General features: G+C 40.2%; 1 protein-coding gene across 1 annotated transcript; it reads left to right on the top strand.

The window, feature by feature from the left end:
* Positions 1-8,191: 8,191 nt before the first annotated feature.
* LOC127161837 (uncharacterized) lies at positions 8,192-20,231 on the top strand. Its single transcript, XM_051104592.1, has 7 exons — positions 8,192-8,242; positions 10,315-10,377; positions 11,292-11,485; positions 17,246-17,400; positions 18,572-19,035; positions 19,163-19,371; positions 19,726-20,231. Exons 2-7 carry the CDS (start codon positions 10,362-10,364, stop codon positions 19,936-19,938), a joined length of 1,251 nt encoding a protein of 416 aa, XP_050960549.1. The 5' UTR covers positions 8,192-8,242; positions 10,315-10,361; the 3' UTR covers positions 19,939-20,231.
* Positions 20,232-22,204: the final 1,973 nt, after the last annotated feature.

Below are 22,204 nucleotides of genomic sequence, written 5' to 3'. Positions count from 1 at the left end.
CTCAAAATGGCGACTGAACCGAGAATACAACATAAACGGAGAAACGTAATTCCAAAACACTCTCAAACAATAAAACATATGACACAGACTCAATATTTTGGGCAATCAACATAAATCATGCATGAAACACGACTGAACTCACTCTTCAGCTGTTTTTATAATCCTCAGTGAATTAAAACACTTCTTTTTTTAAAATAAATTCACTTCAAAACTCACTTAAACTCGATGCATTACACATTTCGATTTACACAAGTACAATGAAATGAATATTTTGATTAAATATATTTATACCTGTGAAAAACACAAGAACACAGAAATGACATCTTTCCACAGCGGCAGTCAGTTTATTACTGAGCCCGCTGACCAGCAGTAGGTTCATCTCTGGTTTAAGTGAACTCATAATTTTTTTTTTTTTTTCAACCCATTACATGTGGATCACTTTATTATTAAATATCACCCAAGCACTGCCATCATAAAGCTTGGAAGAAGAAAGTCATATACCCCTAGGATGGCCTGAGTGTGAGTAAATCATGGGGTAATTTTTTTTATTTTTTTTTGGTGAACTATTCCTTTAAATTATAAATGACTGCACCACTCTTACATTAAAAAAATAAGGTGGATAAAAAGGAACAAAAATCAAAGTAGTCTTCATTTAATCTTAACTTAGTACTTACTTGTGTTACATGGTACCAAGCAAAGGAGAACATCTGACTCACTGAATACCTTACGGATGCCATTGATTTCGCCTTGGTCTTTATCAACCATAAAGCACCTATACAAATAAAAACATTTTAAGCTTCAAGGCAGAGAAAATGATTACAGATATACACTGAATATAGATTAATCCTTATTAAAGTTACAAAGATTATTCATTTAAGAGTAGTGAGAGATTTTTTGGACAGCAGCAGGTTTACTTTTAGTCTGCTTTCACTTTAAGAGGTATGCACAGGTCCAATATACTAAAACACGTATTTTCTTTCTCAGTTGTTCAAGTTAAGATATAAACAAAAAAGGTATGCATAAAAAATTAATCTTAAAGATTAATGTGCATACCCACAAAATGATTGGATCATTAAATTTTTTTTTTAATATATATATATCTGTTTAAATTACCTCGGCGGTACAGAAAACGTTGGTTTCAGCTTTTCCAGTGCCAGCTGAAGTGTGGCCTGCTTTTCATTTCCCAAAATGATATAGGCAACAGGTATGCCATGACCATGGCTGTCCCTGACAACTAATGTAAATAAAGGAAAGCCATACTGGTTGATGCCATGCGTTGCATCCATAAAAACAATATCTTTTTCATATTCTTGAAGGTTGTCCCTCATGGATGGTGTTTGTAGAACTATGACAAGGTCTTTTTGAGGACTGTAAGGCTGATAAAAAATAACAGAGTCTTTGAAAGGACCCTCAAGTAGTTGTGTTGTACTATTAGCATCATCTTTGTGTTGCTGATTTTTTCACAACATATATGTACGGATATTTTCGATGTCTTTCAGGGTAACAAAATATGCTTGGTTGTTAAGATCAGTATGGCCTTGTTCTTTGGACCATTCATGTGACTTTAAGAGAATTGTATCCAGCTTAACGCCAAGAGATATTAAATCCTGAATATGCTTGACTAGTTCTTGACATATTTTTTTCTGAGTGACCCTCACAAGAGCTTCTCGGATCATGTCCTGAATGAACGCTGTAAATCCTTTCAACTATAACCAGTTTGTTGAGCCAGTCTGTCCTCCTTTTAAAGGAAACATAGGCCTTACATCCTTTGGCCTTTCGACTTTGAGTGGTGCATGCTCCAGAATGTTTACATGAAAACAAGAAATATCTGTGTTCTTGTTGTTTCCTTTAAATCTCTCCTCTTTGTATACAGTTGTCTTTATAAATTCCTCCATCATCTTTTGATCTTTTGATGTACAAAACCTAAAAAAAAGGGGACACAATCGATTGGGTAAAAATATAAATAATGTTAAGATGTAAAAATTCATAATAATCCCAAGGAAGCAAATGTATATTGCAAGATCAACACAATTAACAGGAAATATTGGATGACCTGAATAAAGAGTCCTTTATAACCTAAATGGCAGACCAAACAACTGCACCTTATGCAAATAAAAATATGTGATGCTGTGTAATTCCTATTGCTGTCTATGCTTCCTATGTACTCCAAGCAGAGAACTGTATATGGTACTGTTAGATGAAAAGTATTACTTGAAGACTAGTGGAAATCTTACTGGAAATCATGTAACAGAATAAATCAGTGATGACTTGAGGTCAAAATACTCCTATGATCTCTGAAGACAACATCATGTAACAGAATAAGTCACTGATGACTTGAGGTCAACATACTCATAAGATGGTCTGAAAATACACAGCATCTCATACATTTGTTTGGTTATAAAGGACCTTCATATGATGGTCTAAAAACAGTAACAGAATGAGACAACTTGAGGTCAACAAACTTGTATGATGGTCTGAAGACAACATCATCTAACAGAATAAATCAGAGTTACCTGAGGTCAACAAACTCGTATGATGGTCTGAAGACAACATCATCTAACAGAATAAATCAGAGTGACTTGAGGTCAACATACTCGTATGATGGTCTGAAGACAACATCATCTAACAGAATAAATCAGAGACGACTTGAGGTCAACAAACTCGTATGATGGTCTGAAGACAACATCATCTAACAGAATAAATCAGAGTGACTTGAGGTCAACAAACTCGTATGATGGTCTGAAGACAACATCATCTAACAGAATAAATCAGAGACGACTTGAGGTCAACATACTCGTATGATGGTCTGAAGACAACATCATCTAACAGAATAAATCAGAGTGACTTGAGGTCAACATACTCGTATGATGGTCTGAAGACAACATCATCTAACAGAATAAATCAGAGTGACTTGAGGTCAACAAACTCGTATGATGGTCTGAAGACAACATCATCTAACAGAATAAATCAGAGTGACTTGAGGTCAACATACTCGTATGATGGTCTGAAGACAGCATCATCTAACAGAATAAATCAGAGACGACTTGAGGTCAACAAACTCGTATGATGGTCTGAAGACAACATCATCTAACAGAATAAATCAGAGTGACTTGAGGTCAACAAACTCGTATGATGGTCTGAAGACAACATCATCTAACAGAATAAATCAGAGTGACTTGAGGTCAACATACTTGTATGATGGTCTGAAGACAACATCATCTAACAGAATAAATCAGAGTGACTTGAGGTCAACAAACTCGTATGATGGTCTGAAGACAACATCATCTAACAGAATAAATCAGAGTGACTTGAGGTCAACATACTCGTATGATGGTCTGAAGACAACATCATCTAACAGAATAAATCAGAGTGACTTGAGGTCAACAAACTCGTATGATGGTCTGAAGACAACATCATCTAACAGAATAAATCAGAGCGACTTGAGGTCAACAAACTCGTATGATGGTCTGAAGACAACATCATCTAACAGAATAAATCAGAGACGACTTGAGGTCAACATACTCGTATGATGGTCTGAAGACAACATCATCTAACAGAATAAATCACAGACGACTTGAGGTCAACATACTCGTATGATGGTCTGAAGACAACATCATCTAACAGAATAAATCAGAGACGACTTGAGGTCAACATACTCACACGATGGTCTGAAAACAACATCATGTAACAGAATAAATCAGCTAATTCAAACACTTCTCATTCGGTCTTCGGTCACTGTTGGACTGAGCTGAACTGATAAACGGTCTCTCCGTCGTGTTTTAAACTAGCGCTGTTTTGTTCACACTCAACAGAAATGACACCGATAAATTCGATCTTGGGAAACTTTGCCATGGCACAAAAAACATGCGATCATTTAGTCACAGTCTGTTGCCCAGTTTAGTTTTTTGTTTGTAACTCGGCAAACTACAAGAATAATATAAAGATCTACGTTCCTTTCAGACTGTTTCATTTTGAGATCTTAACTCTCCAGTGTGATTAGAAGGCGCTAAAATGATAATCTAAAAACAAATATGCACCTTAAATTAATAAGAAAGTCTGAAAACTCTGGTCTTACCTTGTAACTTGTGTGCTTGACAGAGGGGTTTTGCCATTGTTGTTGTTGTTTTTTTTTAAACTTTGGTGGGATCAGCCACAGCAATGCACACTGTGATGACATCGTACACTTTGATTGGCTTGCGCGGTTGTTGTCCCATGAACATCTTAAAAGATATGAGTCTCAGGACAACAACCACTTCGCAAAATCAGGACGTGCACTGGGGCATCACAGGGATTCCACTTCGCTGGTTTGAATCCTATCTCACAGGTAGGTCTTTCAGGGCGGCCTGGGGAGGAGAGGTATCCAAAGCACATCATCTGGTCACTGGGGTTCCTCAGGGATCAGTTCTTGGACCCCTCCTCTTCTCCATATACACTACATCACTGGGGCCCATCATACAGGCACATGGCTTCTCCTACCACTGCTATGCTGATGACACACAGCTTTATCTTTCATTTCAACCAGATGATCCAATGTTAGCTGCACGGATCTCAGGCTGCTTGGTGGACATCTCAGAGTGGATAAAAGAACATCACCTACAGCTCAACCTGGCGAAGACTGAGCTCCTTGTCTTCCCTGCCACTACGACTCTACAGCATGACCTCACCATCCAGTTAGTTTCATCAACAATTACCCCATCAAGTTCAAGCACACAACTAATCTGTTCGCCAAGCGAACATTCAGTATAATTTTTATATCAACTCTAAGAAATGATTTTTTCTTGGTCACAGAAAATAACGTTCTTAAAGTTAGCATTAGAGCTCGAATCGGAATCGTAAAGGGACATTAATTTGCAAGGCAGAATCAGAATCAAAACTCATGTAATTTGTGCACAATAGTTTATTAACAAAGGACTAACACATAACTAATCTAAACAAACAAACATGAAATCACTCATACATGGGGGAAGGGTCAGTGAGAAGCAGTTAGAGAGAGACAAGGAAATGAAGCTATGAAAAGAGTCAGTTAACCACCTGAGCAAAACCATCAGTGCTGTCTACAGCTTATACTAAACCTCTGTTCTGTTTAGTTAAATGTACGATACTTGCATTGCCTTGGTCGTTGAACAAGTGTCCGAATGCAGTCTCTGGTGAAAGTCTTGATGGTTGGAGCAGTGGTGGTTTTGGAATTGCAATCACGTTCTTCCGGGTCTGAAGAGTGATGAATTCCAAAGATGTTCTGACTCAATGGTGACTGGGAGATTCTTCCCATGTGAAAAGTGAAGAAGAACCAAGAGCTGAGAGGGACCCATCTGAAGTCCTGTGATCTTTGGGGAATGGAAAGACAAGGCTCCAAGGCCTGGCGCACGCTTAGGGAAGTCCTGAAGAGTTCTAGCTCATCTTCTTAGGTTCTCCAAGAACCACTGACTGACTGAGGCAAGTCATGAAGATGAATTCCAGGGTTGAGTGAAAATGTCTGGCTCTTTGTGGTCGAGAGCCACAGCTCTGTATGTTGGGGCCTGTCGGGCCCGCCAGGCACGCCCTGTGCCGGCTCAGGCTCCCCCCGGGGGTTTCTCCACACGGGCTGCTTTTACACAAGAAAGCAAGGTGAAGAGAAGAGAAGGGAAGAGGGAGGCAATCAATTGTTTGATGCCTTTAAGGAGGTCCACGAACCAATGGTAACTTTCACCTTTGAAGGGAAAGTTTACGACTCTTTGTCTATGAGCATGGTATTTTGCATATGTAATTCAGTTGGGTGTTAATGCAAAAACTACTAAGGTTTCTTAAAACACTAATATGTTGCATAGGTATCAACATATAATATACAACATCTTTTAGATCATCAAAATACGAATTCAAAGAGACCAAACATGGCATAGGTGGGTTATACAACTAGTCATCTCTCATAACGCATGCATAAAACAGTAGAAAAACAAATACAAATACAACAGACAAAATTAAAATACAATGCAGTAATACTGTACACAATGACCTGGGCTATGTGTGATAGGAAGGTCAAAGAAATGTTTGTCTGTGAATGAATAGGAAAGAGTCTATTTCTATAGGCATTGTATCTTTCCTATAGGTAAATGTAGCATGGGCAAATGTGCATTCCTCTGGGCAATAAAACCTTTTATCAGACGGTCGTCCTGGCAACTGAGCCCTTTTGGGGTGTTAGTTGCTTTGGGGGGGTTGTTTCCAGAGCTCCAGCATATAGCTGGCTTATTGGGTTTAAAGACTATTTGTTAAATGTAACAATTAATGTATGTATGATTGGTTCAGATGCTACACTTCCTTCATGCACAATCAAACCTCTACAAATGATTCAGAATGCAGCAGCATGACTGGTCTTCAACAAGCCCAAAAGGGCCCATGGCACACCTCTCTTTATCACCCTGCACTGGCTCCGAATTGCAGCTCGCATCAAATTCAAGACACTGATGCTTGCTTATAGAACAACCGCAGGCTCGGCGCCCACCTACCTCCACTCACTGCTACCAATCTACACTCCCTCCAGAACTCTGAGATCACAACGAGGCACAAAATCACTTTCCAGAACATTCTCTTACACCGTTCCTGGCTGGTGGAATGATCTTCCCACTGCTATCCGGAATGCCAACTTCCTAACAACTTTCAAGCGACTGCTGAAAACTCATCTCTTTCGACACTATTTGACTTAAAAAAACAAATAAATACATTATTCTACTCTTTTCCCTTTCTAGCTTGTACTTATCCGAACAATCCCTGCTATATGGTATTATGAGCACTTCCTAAGTCGTTTTGCCTCTTTAGGACAAATCGCTTGATGTATTCCTCATTTGTAAGTCATTTTGGATAAAAGCGTCTGCTAAAAACGGCTAACTAGTGCATTATTCGATTATTAGGTGATTTTCAAAGATTTATACAAAAATAAAGTACACTAACCTCTTCTGTAGCTGAAGCTGGATCACAGATGATTTGCGTAAACATATGCAAAATGATACTTAAGAATGATTTTACTGCAAGTGCCTCTGTGGACTATTGCAGTCGTGCCCATATGACTTTGTATAATGTATAAATACTAACATTATGTTACATACGTTATACAGTGTAGATGGGCAGCAGACAGATGTGGCTTTAATGTGTTAAAAATTTTGGCTTTCCAATACAAACACTCTCAGAAAATAAAGGAAATGCAAAGGTTGTTGCAACTATTTCCATTCTCCCCTAATGACAATTGTCTGTGTTCTCCCAGCGGTTCACAATATCTGTAACATGCATTTAGAAAGGGCAGATTTTCATTTAAGTAGAAGTAGCTGAACATTTATCATAAAACTTTGACTCAAGTATGTGTTGAGTAGTTGGTAAAGTCATTTAGCATGTTAAAATCATATATTATTTGCACATAGTTTAAAAGCATTATTTTTTATTCTGTAGGTATCATTTTCTCACTTTTTGAAGTGGAGAAGAAAGGAAAAGAAAGAAAAACTTCGGTGTGCTCTATCATTTTCAACACTGACAATGACATTGTTTACTACATTACTACATTTTATAAGGAACCAAAAAAATATATATATACCTTTGCTATCAGCCATGTTTTTTTACAGTGTATACACTGGTAAATCCTCCTGCAGAAAGATCTCTAAAAACATAAGAGAATGAAAGGCATGAGAAAGATGATGGTGAAGATGATTATGGTACCGCACTGACCATACATTTGAACGATTTCTTTTTTAGCGTATGCTTCCTTTCATCAGGACTGCGACTCAAGATGCGTCCTTTAACCGCTTCTTTAGGTGCGTCACTTTCGCCTTGTTATTGCCCCTATGCCGAATAATGGAGCTATAAATAACAGAGTTTTGAATTAATTTAACGTATTATACTAGCTGTGAAAAAAAATATTTTTAAAAAAGTATAAATAGTAGGTACATTTGGTATACACATATATTTTGTGTTCTCCTGAATAGTCTTCAAACTGGTGGGTCTTACATACAGACAGGCTCAAACAGAAAATCACGTGACTGGGCAGAGCAATGCCACATAATATACTCCATTCCTTCTTCCTTCGAGACGTCATTGTCTCAAAATAAAATTCTAAGCACAATGACGCAATCCCCTCCCTTCATGGAAACAACATGGGGGTTGTTATTCTCACTGTGAAACTGTTACTTCGACCCTAACCCTTTAAAAAAAAATCACGTGGTCTCTTCACAGCAATATATATTTGGCCGATGCTGGCAGTTGGAAAAGAAACCTGGAAAAATATGTAAGTAGACCAACTTTTTTGCCTTCAATATTTAGATTTACCTAGGCTATTACTTTTTTCAAAAATATGAAATAGTAGCTTAGATATGTAGGCAGGGGCGGATCTACCCCACCTGCCACCCCAGAATTATCACAGAACAAAATCTAAATGTAAGCAGTGTTTCATGTGTTTCATAGTAGTTTCATTAACAAATTACTCTTATTAACCGATTCTTTTTGAGTCAAAAACACAAATCTAAGAATCTAGTCGTGTTCTCGATTGTTAACGTAATATAACTGTTTTTAGTTGGCCCATTTTCCCAAACCATTAATTAAGTTAAAAAAAATACACATTTCTCAAAAAGTTAAACATTTTTTTTTACTGTACTGTATTGTGGTGCATACCAAGTTCATATACAGTTCTTTGGTATTTGAACTTTTCTAGTGCTTTTCATCTACTTCAAGATTACTTTACAGTAGTAAAATGAAAATATATATATAATAAATATATATGAATAATTATACATCAATTTAAATTATGTCGTATACTGTAATACACATTGAGCTGCAAAAATAATTCCTGAATCGTATGGGTTTTTTGTTAGTGTTATTGATCTCATGAGTGTTCACTGGGAAGTAAAGTCATCTGTGTATTAGATTGTGTGTAAGCATTTAAGAACACCTGTGATAACTAGACTGACTTTAGGGAAAGTTTAATGTATTTATACGACAATAATTTATGGATCATTTTGGCAGCTGCATGGGCTAAAAAGTCAATAGGGCCGAGAAGGGTCTGGCTGCAGACATGCACCTGCACTCTCAGACAACTGCACTTCCAGAAGTGATGTCACTTGCAGTCGATTTTATTTTTACTTTATTTCATTTATTTTTTTATATTTATTTTTTTATATTCCTGCAAGTCATCTGTAGGAGATAAAAACAAGACCCACAAATCCGTGGCCACAGAACAGCAGAATGTGAACGCAATGCGGAAAGTCTCTCCTTAAGGTTTTTCCTCTCATAGAAAACCATTAACACTTGATATGGCTTAATGTATTAAGATACTGAGTTTAGTCTTTATCATCTTAATCCGTTATGCCACGTTTTGCGAAGGAAAACACCATATAGCCTACATATACATTATATTAATAAACTGTATATTGAATTTGATTTTCTAATTGCATCTTAATACATTGAGCTATATGTAATGGTTTTCTACGGGAGGAAAACGCTTAACGAGAGACTTTGCGCATTGTGTTCATATTCTGCTGTGCTGTGGCCACGGATTTGTGGGTCTTGTTTTTATCTCCTACAGATGACCTGCAGGACCCTGTATGTTATGCTATTAAATTAGTTTTAATCGTTTAACGACCACAGTGTCTTGTCTCCACTGGCAACACGCACCATTTGTGGTGATTGCGAGTGACATTGTAATTTAGTTTCTTTTTTCTTGTCTTCACCACCTGGCTACTGTTGTAAAATGTTGAGAGATTTGATTAAAATATAATAAATATATAAAATAAAGTAACAAATAAAATAGACTGCAAATCACATCACTTGCGGAAGTGCAGGCATCTGAGAGTGCAGGTGCATGTCTGCAGCCAGACCCTGTTGGGTCAATGGCGCAATATTTAATTTTTTATATTATTCATTTATTTATTTATTAATTTATTTATGTATTTATTTTTGTTATTTAAAGAGCGCATTAGTAATATGTGCCTATAGGCAGGTGCACAATGCACATACACTCTGCTTATTACACACACAGGGACGCACAGTTGCACACAAACATGCCAAATATTAAAATGAAAGGATTACAATGTAAAAGATTATTATTGTGTACATAAAAATAAAAATGCCTACACATAATCGATGCACGCTGTTTTTTGGTTTTACTTTTGCTTTTGAAAATGACCACGTTCAGCAAAGAGGGCAGAACCTGTAAATGTGAAACAATAAAATGAGGATATTTTTGGCCATGACAGTGACTGTACACGTCTTTACTCTTCCAGTAGAGAGAGTTTTGGTTATAAAAAAAAAAAAAAATTGTCTGTTGATTCTACGTGTATCACATCTTCTGTCATATTTTTTTAGAGACCTTACAGTTGGAGACTTCACCAGTGTACACTCACTAAAAAATCATGGCTGATCACAATGGTGAGACACTTTCCATTTCGAACTCATTCATTCTGACTAAAATAAAAGATCAATTTGTGAACATTTCATATGTACGGTGACCGGGAGGGGACACCTTCGGTTCACTTAAGTTTGTCGTGGCCACTTCATATCAACTTGTGGGAACGTGATATTATGTCGTGGCCACGAGATCATTTTGTCGAGGTAACGACATCCTTATGTTGGGATGCTATGATGAGGGAATGACATCTATTTCTCGTGGCCACGTCTTACTATGTTGAGGAAACGACCTGCGCTTCTCGTGGCCACGAGTTTAATGCGTAAACAAACCTGCGTGACCATAAGTAACCCGGGATTATCAGAGATAGATTTATTACCATTTTATTTTGAATTAAGGAATTATTATAGAAATTAATACAATATTAAATGATAATATTATGCAATGCTGTCTATGCGAATGTTGTCTGTGTCCGATGTAGTCAGCATTCAAAAGAAGTTGATCATTAATAAATATTACATAAAGTATATCAAATAGTCCTACAAACATTTCACGCATCCCACAGTCATAGCATCTCGTGGACAAACTTAAGTGAACCGAAGGTGTCCCCTATCGGTCACCGTACATATGATAAACCGGGGAGGACAAAATGTTGTGCTGAAAGAAAAAGCACATTCATGTGCAGGTATAACAGTTTAAAGAAGTAGATAAGCAAGAAGTAGGTGAACAAAAAACAAGAAAGAGGAATCAAGACCCGGCAGGCTGGCACATAACCAGCAGTATAATAATACATACACACAAATGCTTTAATTTAAAGAAGTTAAAATGAAAACTCAACAATCGATTTTTAGATGCATACAGTGTTACTAACCCACTTCACCCTTAATTGAACTTGGATGGTTGTTATCCATCATTAATATTTGGTTTGGTGTTTCAGAGGTTGTTCCCAGTGAATTCTCATGGAGCCCAGAGTTCCTCAAGAAGCTTCTTCCGTCTGCGGAGCGAACGGCTCTTCTCTATCATCTGTCTTACTTGTGTCTGGGAAGTTTCCCAAAGGTGGAGCGTCTGATCAGAGAACGAGCTCTTGATACACAGCTGCTGTTTGGATCCTCTGAAACCGTTCTGCTGAAGGTAAACCACACAACATCACCAGCAGTGTCAGCAAATAGGGGTGTCCAGCTGGCTCTCTCATTTACAAACCCCATTTTAGAGTGATTTCCCTTTCAGGATTTCCATGTAAACTCTCAACATCCATACTAGGGTTGTAAGAAACGTCTCAGGTTACGTATGTAACCCTGGTTCCCTGAGAGGGGAACGAGACACTGCGTCCTCTAGGGGGCGCTAGGGGGAACGCCGTCAGCGTGACCCGTGTCTGAAGTCTACATACAAAACACCAACACAGTTGGCCGGCGACAGCCTATGACGTCACTGCCGGCGCGACTCGTCGCTGCCGGCGCGTCACTACCGGTGCGACCACAGTATAAAAAGGACACCGGTAGAGCAGGACGGCCGCTTCTTCGTCTGAAGCTCACATCCTGAAGCATGGCCCCGAGCCTAGAGGACGCAGTGTCTCGTTCCCCTCTCAGGGAACCAGGGTTACATACGTAACCTGAGACGTTCCCTTTCGAGGAACTCGAACTGCGTCCTCTAGGGGGCGCTAGGGGGAACGGTTATACCCACGCTGCCATGCTGAGGGGAGTGCCTGACTTCCGGAGAGACAGGCACTAAGTACCAACTCCCTAGGTCTTAAGGGAGTCGCCCCTGGGATAAAGTGACGGCTGTCAGTGACATATCCCCTACGGCCAGAGCTTAGGCTGCATACCCAACTTACCTGTAGGGCAGATATCGGCCCGGGGTAGAGCCCAAGCTTGGAAACAAAGTATTCCTTTAAGGGGATACGGCCAGAGGCCTAGGATACCCAGGTTGGCCTGTCACACAGGAGTTACTGCAGCCCTGCACGGCTCCCTCAGAAGTCGTACACAGAACGCAGTGGTAACTCCTTGCTCAACCCGGTTGAGTGAGCATAAAATGCGCACCGGAACTAGGGTGCGTAAAAAACGTTTTTTTTTTGCCTGGCAGAAGCTCTAGAGATGGACCCGAGACGACCGGGTTTTAGACCACCTCGAGAAAGGGTACGGGCAAAAGCGCGTGAATCCCTACCATAAAGGATTTTAGAATGGACGCAGAACACCGGTGCCTTCCATACCACAGCGTGGATTTTAGAAAAGTGCCCAAAGGTTAACGTGTGCACTTACCATATACATGGATTTGAGAAAGCGCCCACAAACGTGTGGGCCTACCATAAAAATGGATTTTAGACGTACCGTTGAGAAACGGTGGAATAAGAAGACCCTCAGGGTGAGGGGAGCACTGCCGGCTTAACAAGGCTCTAAGGGGAAGGCAGTAGGGGCGCATCTAGCCGCCCAATTAAGTAAACTCACAGCAAAACCCTCAGAAGAGGGGAGCACAAAGATGGCAAGCAGATAGAGGCCGCGGCTATCTATCCACTAGAACTGCCAGGCGCCGATACACTTAGCCCCTTTTTACAGGATAAGGCAGTGTATCGCAACAGGCTTCTACTCCCAAAGACAGGAGGAGCCACCGATCCCCCCAGGGGGACGAGCTCAGAGACCCTTTCCGTAGAAAGGGGAGCATCACCGCGCCCTGTACAGAAGCCTTGGATGAGATCTGATCCGCGAAAGTTCCCCCTGGCCTGGGGAAGGCAGTAAGGGCGAACCTCAGTTGCCCAATGGGGCAGTGCTCAGGTAAACCCTCGATGGAAGGGGAGCACCCTCTGCAGTAGCCACAGCTAACTGTCTAATAATACTGCCCTGATAGCTGATATACGTACCAAGAAAAGGTAGTGTATCGAGACCGGGTTCCACTCCCGAGACACGGGAGGGACACCTGATCTTTCCAAGGGAGACGAGCTCTAGCAAGAAAACCCTTTCCGCAGAAAGGGGAGCATCGTCGCACCCTCCCAGGAAGAGCTACGGGGATCAGAAATGACGGGGAGCAGAAAGCAATCACATCCCCAGCCCTCAGGCTGTTCTGTGGGTAACCTCACAAGGGGCATAAGCCCTTCTCACCCCACACAGACCTAAGCTTACCTCCTCGATGGAAGCATGGGCCTTGCTCTACCAAGACCCGCAGAGCCTTGGGAGCAAGGGCCGAGAACGCTTAGCTGAAGGCTCCTCAGAGCACTCAGAGGGTTTCCACAGAAACAACTCTGACTAGAGAAACAGTGAAAAAGCGTGACCAAGCCCACTCCTCGGAGGGGCGACCATTAAATCACTAGATGGCATAGGTAGGAGGTCTGTGTGAAGGGCGGAAACCCCGCAACCAAAGCCCCTCAGGGCGGGACAAAGACCGAGGGTCTCAGTCCGGTGGTCAATGTGTCTATCCAAAATGTCCAGGAGCTCCCTGTGAAAAGAGATTCTGAAGAGCTTACCCAGATGCAGGACTGAAGTCCTAGTTTTTCTCAGTGCTGTAAAGGGAACCTGAAAGCTTCCTATTCGAAAATGGGAGGCAGACCCAGGCAAGCAGCCCATAACCATGATCGAAGATCAGAGGGGGGGTGCTCGAAGAGGACCTACCAAGGAAGGCACAAAAACAGGACCCAATTGTATACAGCATGGTAGACACATTAAACATGAGTCGTACTCACCCCACCATGGTTCCTGCGCATAACTCCAGAAGCCTCAGAAGATCCTTCTGAGAAACCGTCCAGACCATTATTTTGACCCATCCATGGTTCCCGTCACATCAAACTGTAAGAAAAAGGCCGAAAGGCCGAGCCAGACCATCAGTAAAGGTTGCTTTTTAACACAAAAAAGTCAACCTAAAACATCATAGGTCCGGCGGGGGTGCGCAGGAAAAAGTACCACGAAACCTCAGTCAGGTGGAGAGACTAATATTAGGGGGAATTAAGAGGAGGGAGACAGGAGCCCCCAAAGGAAGATAAGCAGAAGCTATCTTCTACTCTGACCCCGGCGAGCACGCTGTCTCGTCTGGATCACTTCCCTCAGGTCCTGTCTACCTCCTCTAGACCCACGCCTCGTCCCGGAACCACCCGCAGGTGGGGGAGGGGCGCGAGTGGCCACACTAGTCTTCTGGGCCTGTCTTCGTCCCTCGGAACGAGACGGGCCAGGACCCCCATACTGTTCGGGCTCAGATCTGGACCTTCGAGGAATGAAGGTTTTGAAGGCCGCTGAGCGCGCTCTCGCCTCCCTGAACTTCTCAACCACCGTCTCAACGGAGGTACCAAAAAGTTCGGAAGGCGAGACTGGTGCGTCGAGAAGAAAGCCCCTCTCTTTCTTCCCGAGGTCAGCCAAGTTCACCCACAGATGTCTCTCCGTTACCACCATGGCCCCCATAGACCTGCCCATGGCAGTGGCGGCCTGCTTGGTGGCACGGAGAGCGAGATCTGTGGTGCGGCGCAGCTCAGCAACCTCGTCTGGGGAAAGACCCTGACCCTTATCCAGATCTTTCAGCAAGTCAGCCTGGTAGGCTTGAAGCACCGCCATAGTGTGCAACGCACCTACCGCCTGACCTGCTGCTGCATACGCCCTGCCATTCAAACGAGATGTTACTTGAAGGGGAATGGATGGCAGGGAGGGAGTCTTTAGGGAGGATGCCTTACCTACAGAGAGATAGCTGGCCAGCGTCTCTTCTACAGGCGGCATCCTCTGATAGCCGTGCTCACGCATCCCCTCAATATTCGCATAATTAGAGTGCGGAAAATTATGGATGCGTGAGGAAAACGGCTTCTTCCATACCTTCTCGATCTCAGTATGCAGATCGGGAAGGAATGGAAGGCTCACCTGGGCTGGGAGGTTATGATCAGAAAGATAGCGCTCATCGAGACGACCCCGAGGCGCCACCTCTCTGGCTCGCTTCCACGGCAAGTCAAGCCTTACCGTGGCACGATCCATAACCTCCAGCAGCTCCTCGTATGCAGGGCAGGAGATTAGAAATGGTTCAGCCTCAGCCTCTTCACCTTCCAACATGTCCTGCTCTTCTTGGGAAGGACCCAACAGAGCACTAGCTGCTGGATCGGATGATGTGAGAGAAACAACATCATCGTCAGCCAGCAGCTCGTCCTCGCCCGCGACTGACGCGCGTGAAAGGGAAAGTCCCTTTTTTAGCTCGTCAGCGAGGTCCACCTGGGATCCCCACGAGCTCATTTTTCTCCGTGCCTCGGCAGTGGAGGGTCCTGAGCCGCGGGGAACAGGTGGCTGTCCCTCTTCCCTCGAGAAGAGAGACAGACGAGAACGGAGCTTTCTCATGGGAAAAAGCTCACAGTGCACGCAGACTGCCCCCTCGAGGACGTCGCGTGCATGCTCCTCGCCCAAACAAAAGACGCAAAGATCGTGCGTGTCATCGGGTGTTAAATAACGAAGACACGGTTCCACGCACTTTCTAAACGCCTTACTAGTGCTAGCCATATTTTCTCCAAGAAAAAGGTCTTACCGTTTTGCTGCACACTCCAGACAAAGAGTCAATGAAGACGAAGAAGAGGCCGTCCTGCTCTACCGGTGTCCTTTTTATACTGTGGTCGCACCGGTAGTGACGCGTGACGTCATAGGCTGTCGCCGGCCAACTGTGTTGGTGTTTTGTATGTAGACTTCAGACACGGGTCACGCTGACGGCGTTCCCCCCTAGCGCCCCCTAGAGGACGCAGTTCGAGTTCCTCGAAAGGGAACTATTATTATGAGAATTAATTTAATCTAACGATTATTATAACGATTAATCAACCAATCACTGATTGTTTCACAGATTAATCAGTGGGCTTTGACTGATTATTCAATGTTTGCAATTAGTTAAAATACTGAGTTATACATATTGTGACTCATAAATAAAGTAATCACTTTAGCTTTTGAAAATTATATTGATATTATGTAAATACAATTATTTTTTACAATACAAACAAATATATTTGGCACGCAAAATGTGATAGACGAGAAACATTCTCATTCACCATTTCATTAACTGTATGAAAAAGTAACTGAATAACACATCATTCATATCGATATTAAATTAAACTAGATAAAAAAAAGTTTGTCAAGACAAACTTTAAATTGGCTTGAGAAAGCCTGATCAGAAAGTTTGTAAAATTTTAAGTTTTAAAACTTTGACCGTTTTATAGATTGAAATAATTTGATGTTTAAAGCAGTTTGAAAGCTTGAATGTTTTGAGAGCAAGATATGTTGTTAGCATGTTTCTAATGTTTTTGTAGCATGATTAGCATGTTATTAGTGTATTGATAGCACAATTAGCATGTTGCTAACATGAGTAGCAAGCTACTAGCATGTTGCTAGCATGTTTCCAGCATGATTAGCATGTTGTTGTCATTTTGTTAACATCATTAGCATGTTTTTAGCATGATTAGCATGTTGCTAGCATGTTTCTAGTGTGTTTGTAACATGATTAGCATGTTATTAACGTGTTTATAGCACAATTAGCAAAGTTACTAGCATGTTGCTAGCATGATTAACAAGTGACTAACATGTTAGCATGTTTCTAACATGATTAGATTGTTGCTAGGAGGCTGCTAGCATGTTTCTAGCTTGATTAGCAAGTTACTAGCATGTTTCTAGCATGTTTCTAACATTATTAGCATAAGTAGGAAGTTACTAGTATGTTGCTAGCATGATTAGCATGTTAACAAGTTACTGACATGTTGCTAGTGTAACTCACTCCCCTGATCTCAAGAGATGCACTAGCAACTGACACTAGTGGTTGTAGCCTTTAGCCTCCTTGTTAGTGCGTCTGCCTCCCATGCCGCAGACCCGGATTTGAGACCCGCTCAGATCATCATTCCACGTGTGCCAGATATGGGCCGGACACCATGTTGTAATCTGGGTGTGGATTAATGCTGTTTTGTTGTAGTGCGTCGGAACGAGTCAGAACCTGGTTTCTTCCCTGTTCCCAATGCTGATGAAGGCAGTTGAAAAGAACAAACCCCATCTGGCTGTGAAATACCTGGAGAAAGCAAGGGCATGGATTGATGACATCATCAGAGCCGTAGATGACATAGTGAAGAGGTGAACATATTAGCAATATCTAGGGAGATTAATTATTTCACAACAAAATAAATCACTATATCACTATATTTGTCTTATGAAATTGCATTTTCTTGAAAAAAAAATTAATTGCATTTAGAATATATTGTGGTAATAAATGTTTATCCAGTTATTTTCTTGTATTTATCTTGAATGTTCAGTGAGTTTTACTTCATACTTACACCCAGTGATGGGAATAACAATATTATTAACAGTAATAAATGCTGTAAATGGCGTTATTTTTTCAGTAACGGGTAATCAAACAAATCACTGTTTCCCCGTTACAACACCATTACTGTTACTGACAATAAAATGCAGCGTTACTATAATTTATTATAATATTATTAAAATTGTATTTTTCTGTTCATCTGAATGGATGTGCAGCGTACCTGTATTTGACCAACCATAAACTCTAGTGTGAAGGCACACGACTAGCCGTCGCTTTGTCTCACACACATGCAAAAAAAGATACAGAGCGACACAGTCTTACATACCATGCAGAGTTGATGTGCTACATGTAAATGATATTCTTTGCTGTATTTTCCTGTCAAAATAACAGAGTTCCTTTGGCATTCTTTAGCTTTTAAGAACTGCTGGTTTCTCTGGTAGTAGGCAGAACTAACGCACAAACAGCAATCTCATTGGCTGGCGCTCACCTGTTATCATCCCTGTTTTGATTTTAACAAATCAGTTCGAGCAAACGCAGACAACGTGATTAATATTCATGAGCCCAGCAGCTCATTAATCCTTGGTGCATTTTATATTGCTGTTAGTAGTAGAATCCGTAGTAGATTTGTTATCTTATCAGTATTACTTTTTAGTTTTTTCCCCTTTTTTATAGAAACACTAAATTACAAACAATATCTTAGGCACCACTACCAGTCCTAAGATCAGTCAACATGACAAATATGCATTCATACATGGTTATTCTAGTTACTAAAGTTTAATGCTAAATTATCATAATGTCATATTAAAATGCGTGGCTGACTGATGTTAAGTGTCAGATATTTAAAATGCCATTAAGCTATCAGTGTGAGTGGTGCAGGTCTGAAAAAATATATGTCATATATCTCAGGAATTGCAGGCAGTGATGTATAAATCATGCATTTGTACAATTGTCAGTCTATTTACTGCATTTATGCACCATATTCAGGTATGATCATCAAAACCACAGTGTAGCGACATGCACAAGTGATGTGATTCAAGAACAGAAGGAAACAGAAAAACAAAAAACTGAGTTCTCTGAGGAAGTGAAGAGTCTGAAAAAGGCCGTAGAAAAGCTTGAAGAGGAGCTGAGCAAAAATGCCAAAAATGTAGAGGAAATAGAGGTAAAAATTTCTGTAAAAAACACTGAGCTGCAGAATTGTATTAAATCAGTTTATAGTGGAAGCTGTGGAATGGATTGGCTGGCTGCCTTGGTGCCATTTATTGGACCCCTTATTAAATACATTTATGACACTGCGAATGCCACTGATGTTGCTGCTCAAACTCGAGCTCTCGAAGCCGAACTGACCCGTCTCACCTCTGAAAAGAGCAATCTGCAAAACAAAGAGTGGACGATCCAACTCAAACTGACTGAACTTCACCTGCAGATGGCCAATTCCAAAATACAGCAGGGTGAGAGATTTTCTCATGAACTTGAGTTGCAGCATTTGAAAGAATACAGACCATGCTTTTTACAAGTTCATCAGGAGATCAGGTTTATATAGTCTGAGTCAGAATCTGTTGTTTGTTGGTTGCCCAGGTGTGATTCCCAGCCCAGTCCACCTTAAAGACGTCCAGAAGTATCTTTCTCAAATCCAGCAAATTCTGCTGGAGCTTCAAAAGTTCTGGCAGAAAGTAGGAGCTCTGCTGGACACACTGAAAAAGAAGACCTTTGTTAACGAGGATCTCATTGACGAACTGGATGACATGAAGGATGATTTTCTGCGGTCTATTGAAATAGCAGGAAAGGTAACTTAAATGTTAAAAAGCTGATTCTACCCTTGATTATTAATGACTTAATTTTTTTTGAAGATTTTCTAACTTCTTTAATCTAAGATTAGGACGCTGTACATCTCATAAGATCTCTGAGGGCAGAAACGCTGTGGCGTTGACCATTTCTATGGTCTCCTCTTATTTGGAATCATTACGAAGACATAAAAATATTAAGCTAATTTGTTCAACGGAAGAATGATACATGACAAACAATGAAATCACAATATTTTCATGTTTAACATTCAAATTTGGTCCAAAATAGTGAATGAATGAACAGGTGAGTGATTGTAAATGTGTTGTGTTTAATCTTCCATGGCTTTAATCTTTCAGTACTGGAAGACGTTCGGTGGCTGCTGTCAAAGTGCACAAAGTGTTTTCAGCGTTCAGTCTAAGGACGCATATAAGTTCCTGGAGATCAATCCGTCTTCACTCTCAGAGGATGAACGGAAGGAGCAGTGTGAGTCTGTCATGAAGAAGCTGAAGCAGATCACCCCGCAGGGGTCATCCACACCCGCCATCACTGAAGGACGCACAGAGAACTGACGCTTCCTTTCGCACATTTAACTTTTAATGCATGCGCATAATAATGCATACAGCTTCTTTTGTCGGTTTTGTAATGCTTTGTAATCTTTACAACTGCTCTTATACAAGATCATTTACAATTCTATATAAATATTCCATAGTGAGTTGGTGTTATGGATATTATTATTTCTGTTTCTCAATTATGCTGTATCTCTGGTTAAAACTGCTTTGCATGTAGTATCATATAATCATGTAGTCTGGCCACATGAGTAATGTCAATGTCACACAATAAAGACAGAAGACGCTTCATTGTAGTCAAATCTTTCAAAACGTCTTTTTCTAATGTTTCATCAGGGGTCACCACAAAGGTCCAGTTCCAGCCCTGGTTTGGTTCCATCCATGCCATAAAATGGTGTCACTTGGCTTATTTTTGATGTCTCTTAATGTAAAAAAAAAGTCTTGCTGTTCAACCTGCAGTTGATACATTTGCGAACCCACTCCGAAGTCCCGATCTAAACAAACGATTTGTGAACCAAAAACCATCCCGATCTGAATCAAACGGTTCATGATGCATGGGAAGTCCCTGTCTGAATTAAATGATTTGCGATAGGCCTATTCGCCCAAATGGATAGTATGTGAGCCCTTCACAATGTTAAAAGGAAAAAGTGATATAAGGTCAAAGGGTCATAACTTTAATGATTTTTGTGATTGAGCATGTTTATGCATAAAATCTAGGTAATAATTAAAAGAATCTCTTAATCTCTTAAATCTGACAAAATGGAACATAAGAGCTGCTTGCACTTACATGTTCTGTTAAACTAAACAGAAAAATGACACTGGTAGGAAACCAGTTACAGTTTTCAAGTTAAAATGTATAATGATTTTAAGAATGAAATCATGTACCTGTTGGGATTGTGATGATCTGTGTAGTTGATGGCTGAGCTCCAGAATAAAGAACCCTAAACTTCAACTCACAGATCCAGTTCAGCACATAAAAGATTCTTCAGGACTGTCCAGGAGAGGGCAGCAGACACTGACTTTTAGGTTTTTCATACATTTAATATATTTTCAGTATTTCTATTATAGTTTAGGCATATATCTGACTTTCAAGAATCTGTTCTGGTCAGGTTTAGGCCCTTCGGCTTCATTAATTATGGCTTGATTATTTATGCAACAAGAAAATAAATGGAATGTCATAAAGAGATAATGTCACCGAGTATCATTTTGAAGAACTTTTAGTGAGGCTGTCAAGCTGAAGATCCAAACTGGTATCACTAAACACAATTCACCTATGATAATAAAGATCCAAACTGATGTTTGTGCTGCAGTTTTACCACCATAATGATGCCACTTATTTTAAGATGATGATGTAACTGTGGATTTTATTACAAGGATTAAAACACTGACAGAATGGAAAGTAACATTAACCTACAAAATGATGACCACTTTATACCTGAAATATTTTATGACAGAAAAATGCAGAAACACCGAAAAACAGCTTCTACTTAAATTTGACACTTGCTGTCAAAACTCTCAATAAATCTTGCATTTCCATCTGATGTTCACAAGATGGAGTAAAATCCACAGTAATGCCAATGTAAAAAAAACAAAACACTGTGTTCGTTTAACTGTTTGGAAAAAATGAATGAAAATATTTAATGAAAAATGGGTCTTTTCCAATAAAAATAAATAAATAAAAAATAATTTAAGAATTTAAACAAATAATTTAAACAATTATTAGTGATTTGATGTTTTATGTTGCTATTTTGGCCATGTGCATCTCAGAGGAGAGATTTTAAGATTTTTTTTTATCTCAGTAAATCAAAGGTTAATATAATAATAAAACCTTATATTACACAGTAAGAATCCTGTTAAACTCTAAATTGTATAATGTTTATTTGTAAGCCTGTTTATCTTCGTAATGACGTCATAATCAGAAATGGAACAAGAAAGACCAAATAAGGACACATAAGAGAAAAACCAATGAAACAATCCACAGGGGTGTGACACACATTGATTTATAATCTTTATAGCCTGTGTGTTTTTGGTCACCAGGTGAAGCTCTAACTCTAAACCATGTGATTTCACAGACACAGAGAAATAGGTCATTGATTGGTACAGCTGACATAAAACAAAGTGATTTAAAGGATATTTTAATGCTTTCTATATATTTGGTTGATGCTGCTGCAGCAGGACATTTGAAGAAGGAAACTGAGAACATTTGTAAGTACAGTTTCCTTTCAGGATTATTCATGCAAGATTTCAAATAGACATTCATAACAATAAT

The sequence above is a fragment of the Labeo rohita genome, unplaced genomic scaffold (genome assembly GCF_022985175.1).
Source record: "Labeo rohita strain BAU-BD-2019 unplaced genomic scaffold, IGBB_LRoh.1.0 scaffold_75, whole genome shotgun sequence".
In the NCBI taxonomy this organism is placed as follows: Eukaryota; Metazoa; Chordata; class Actinopteri; order Cypriniformes; family Cyprinidae; genus Labeo; species Labeo rohita.
The sequence above is the reverse complement of the archived record's forward strand: the minus strand, read 5'-3'. Positions and strand labels throughout refer to the sequence as shown.

Excerpts from the sequence above, each read along its gene's own strand:
- LOC127161837 (XM_051104592.1), top strand. Across the intron at positions 11,486-17,245 it reads CTGAAACCGTTCTGCTGAAG|TGCGTCGGAACGAGTCAGAA; the intron begins GTAAACCACACA and ends GTTTTGTTGTAG. Across the intron at positions 19,372-19,725 it reads CTATTGAAATAGCAGGAAAG|TACTGGAAGACGTTCGGTGG; the intron begins GTAACTTAAATG and ends TTAATCTTTCAG.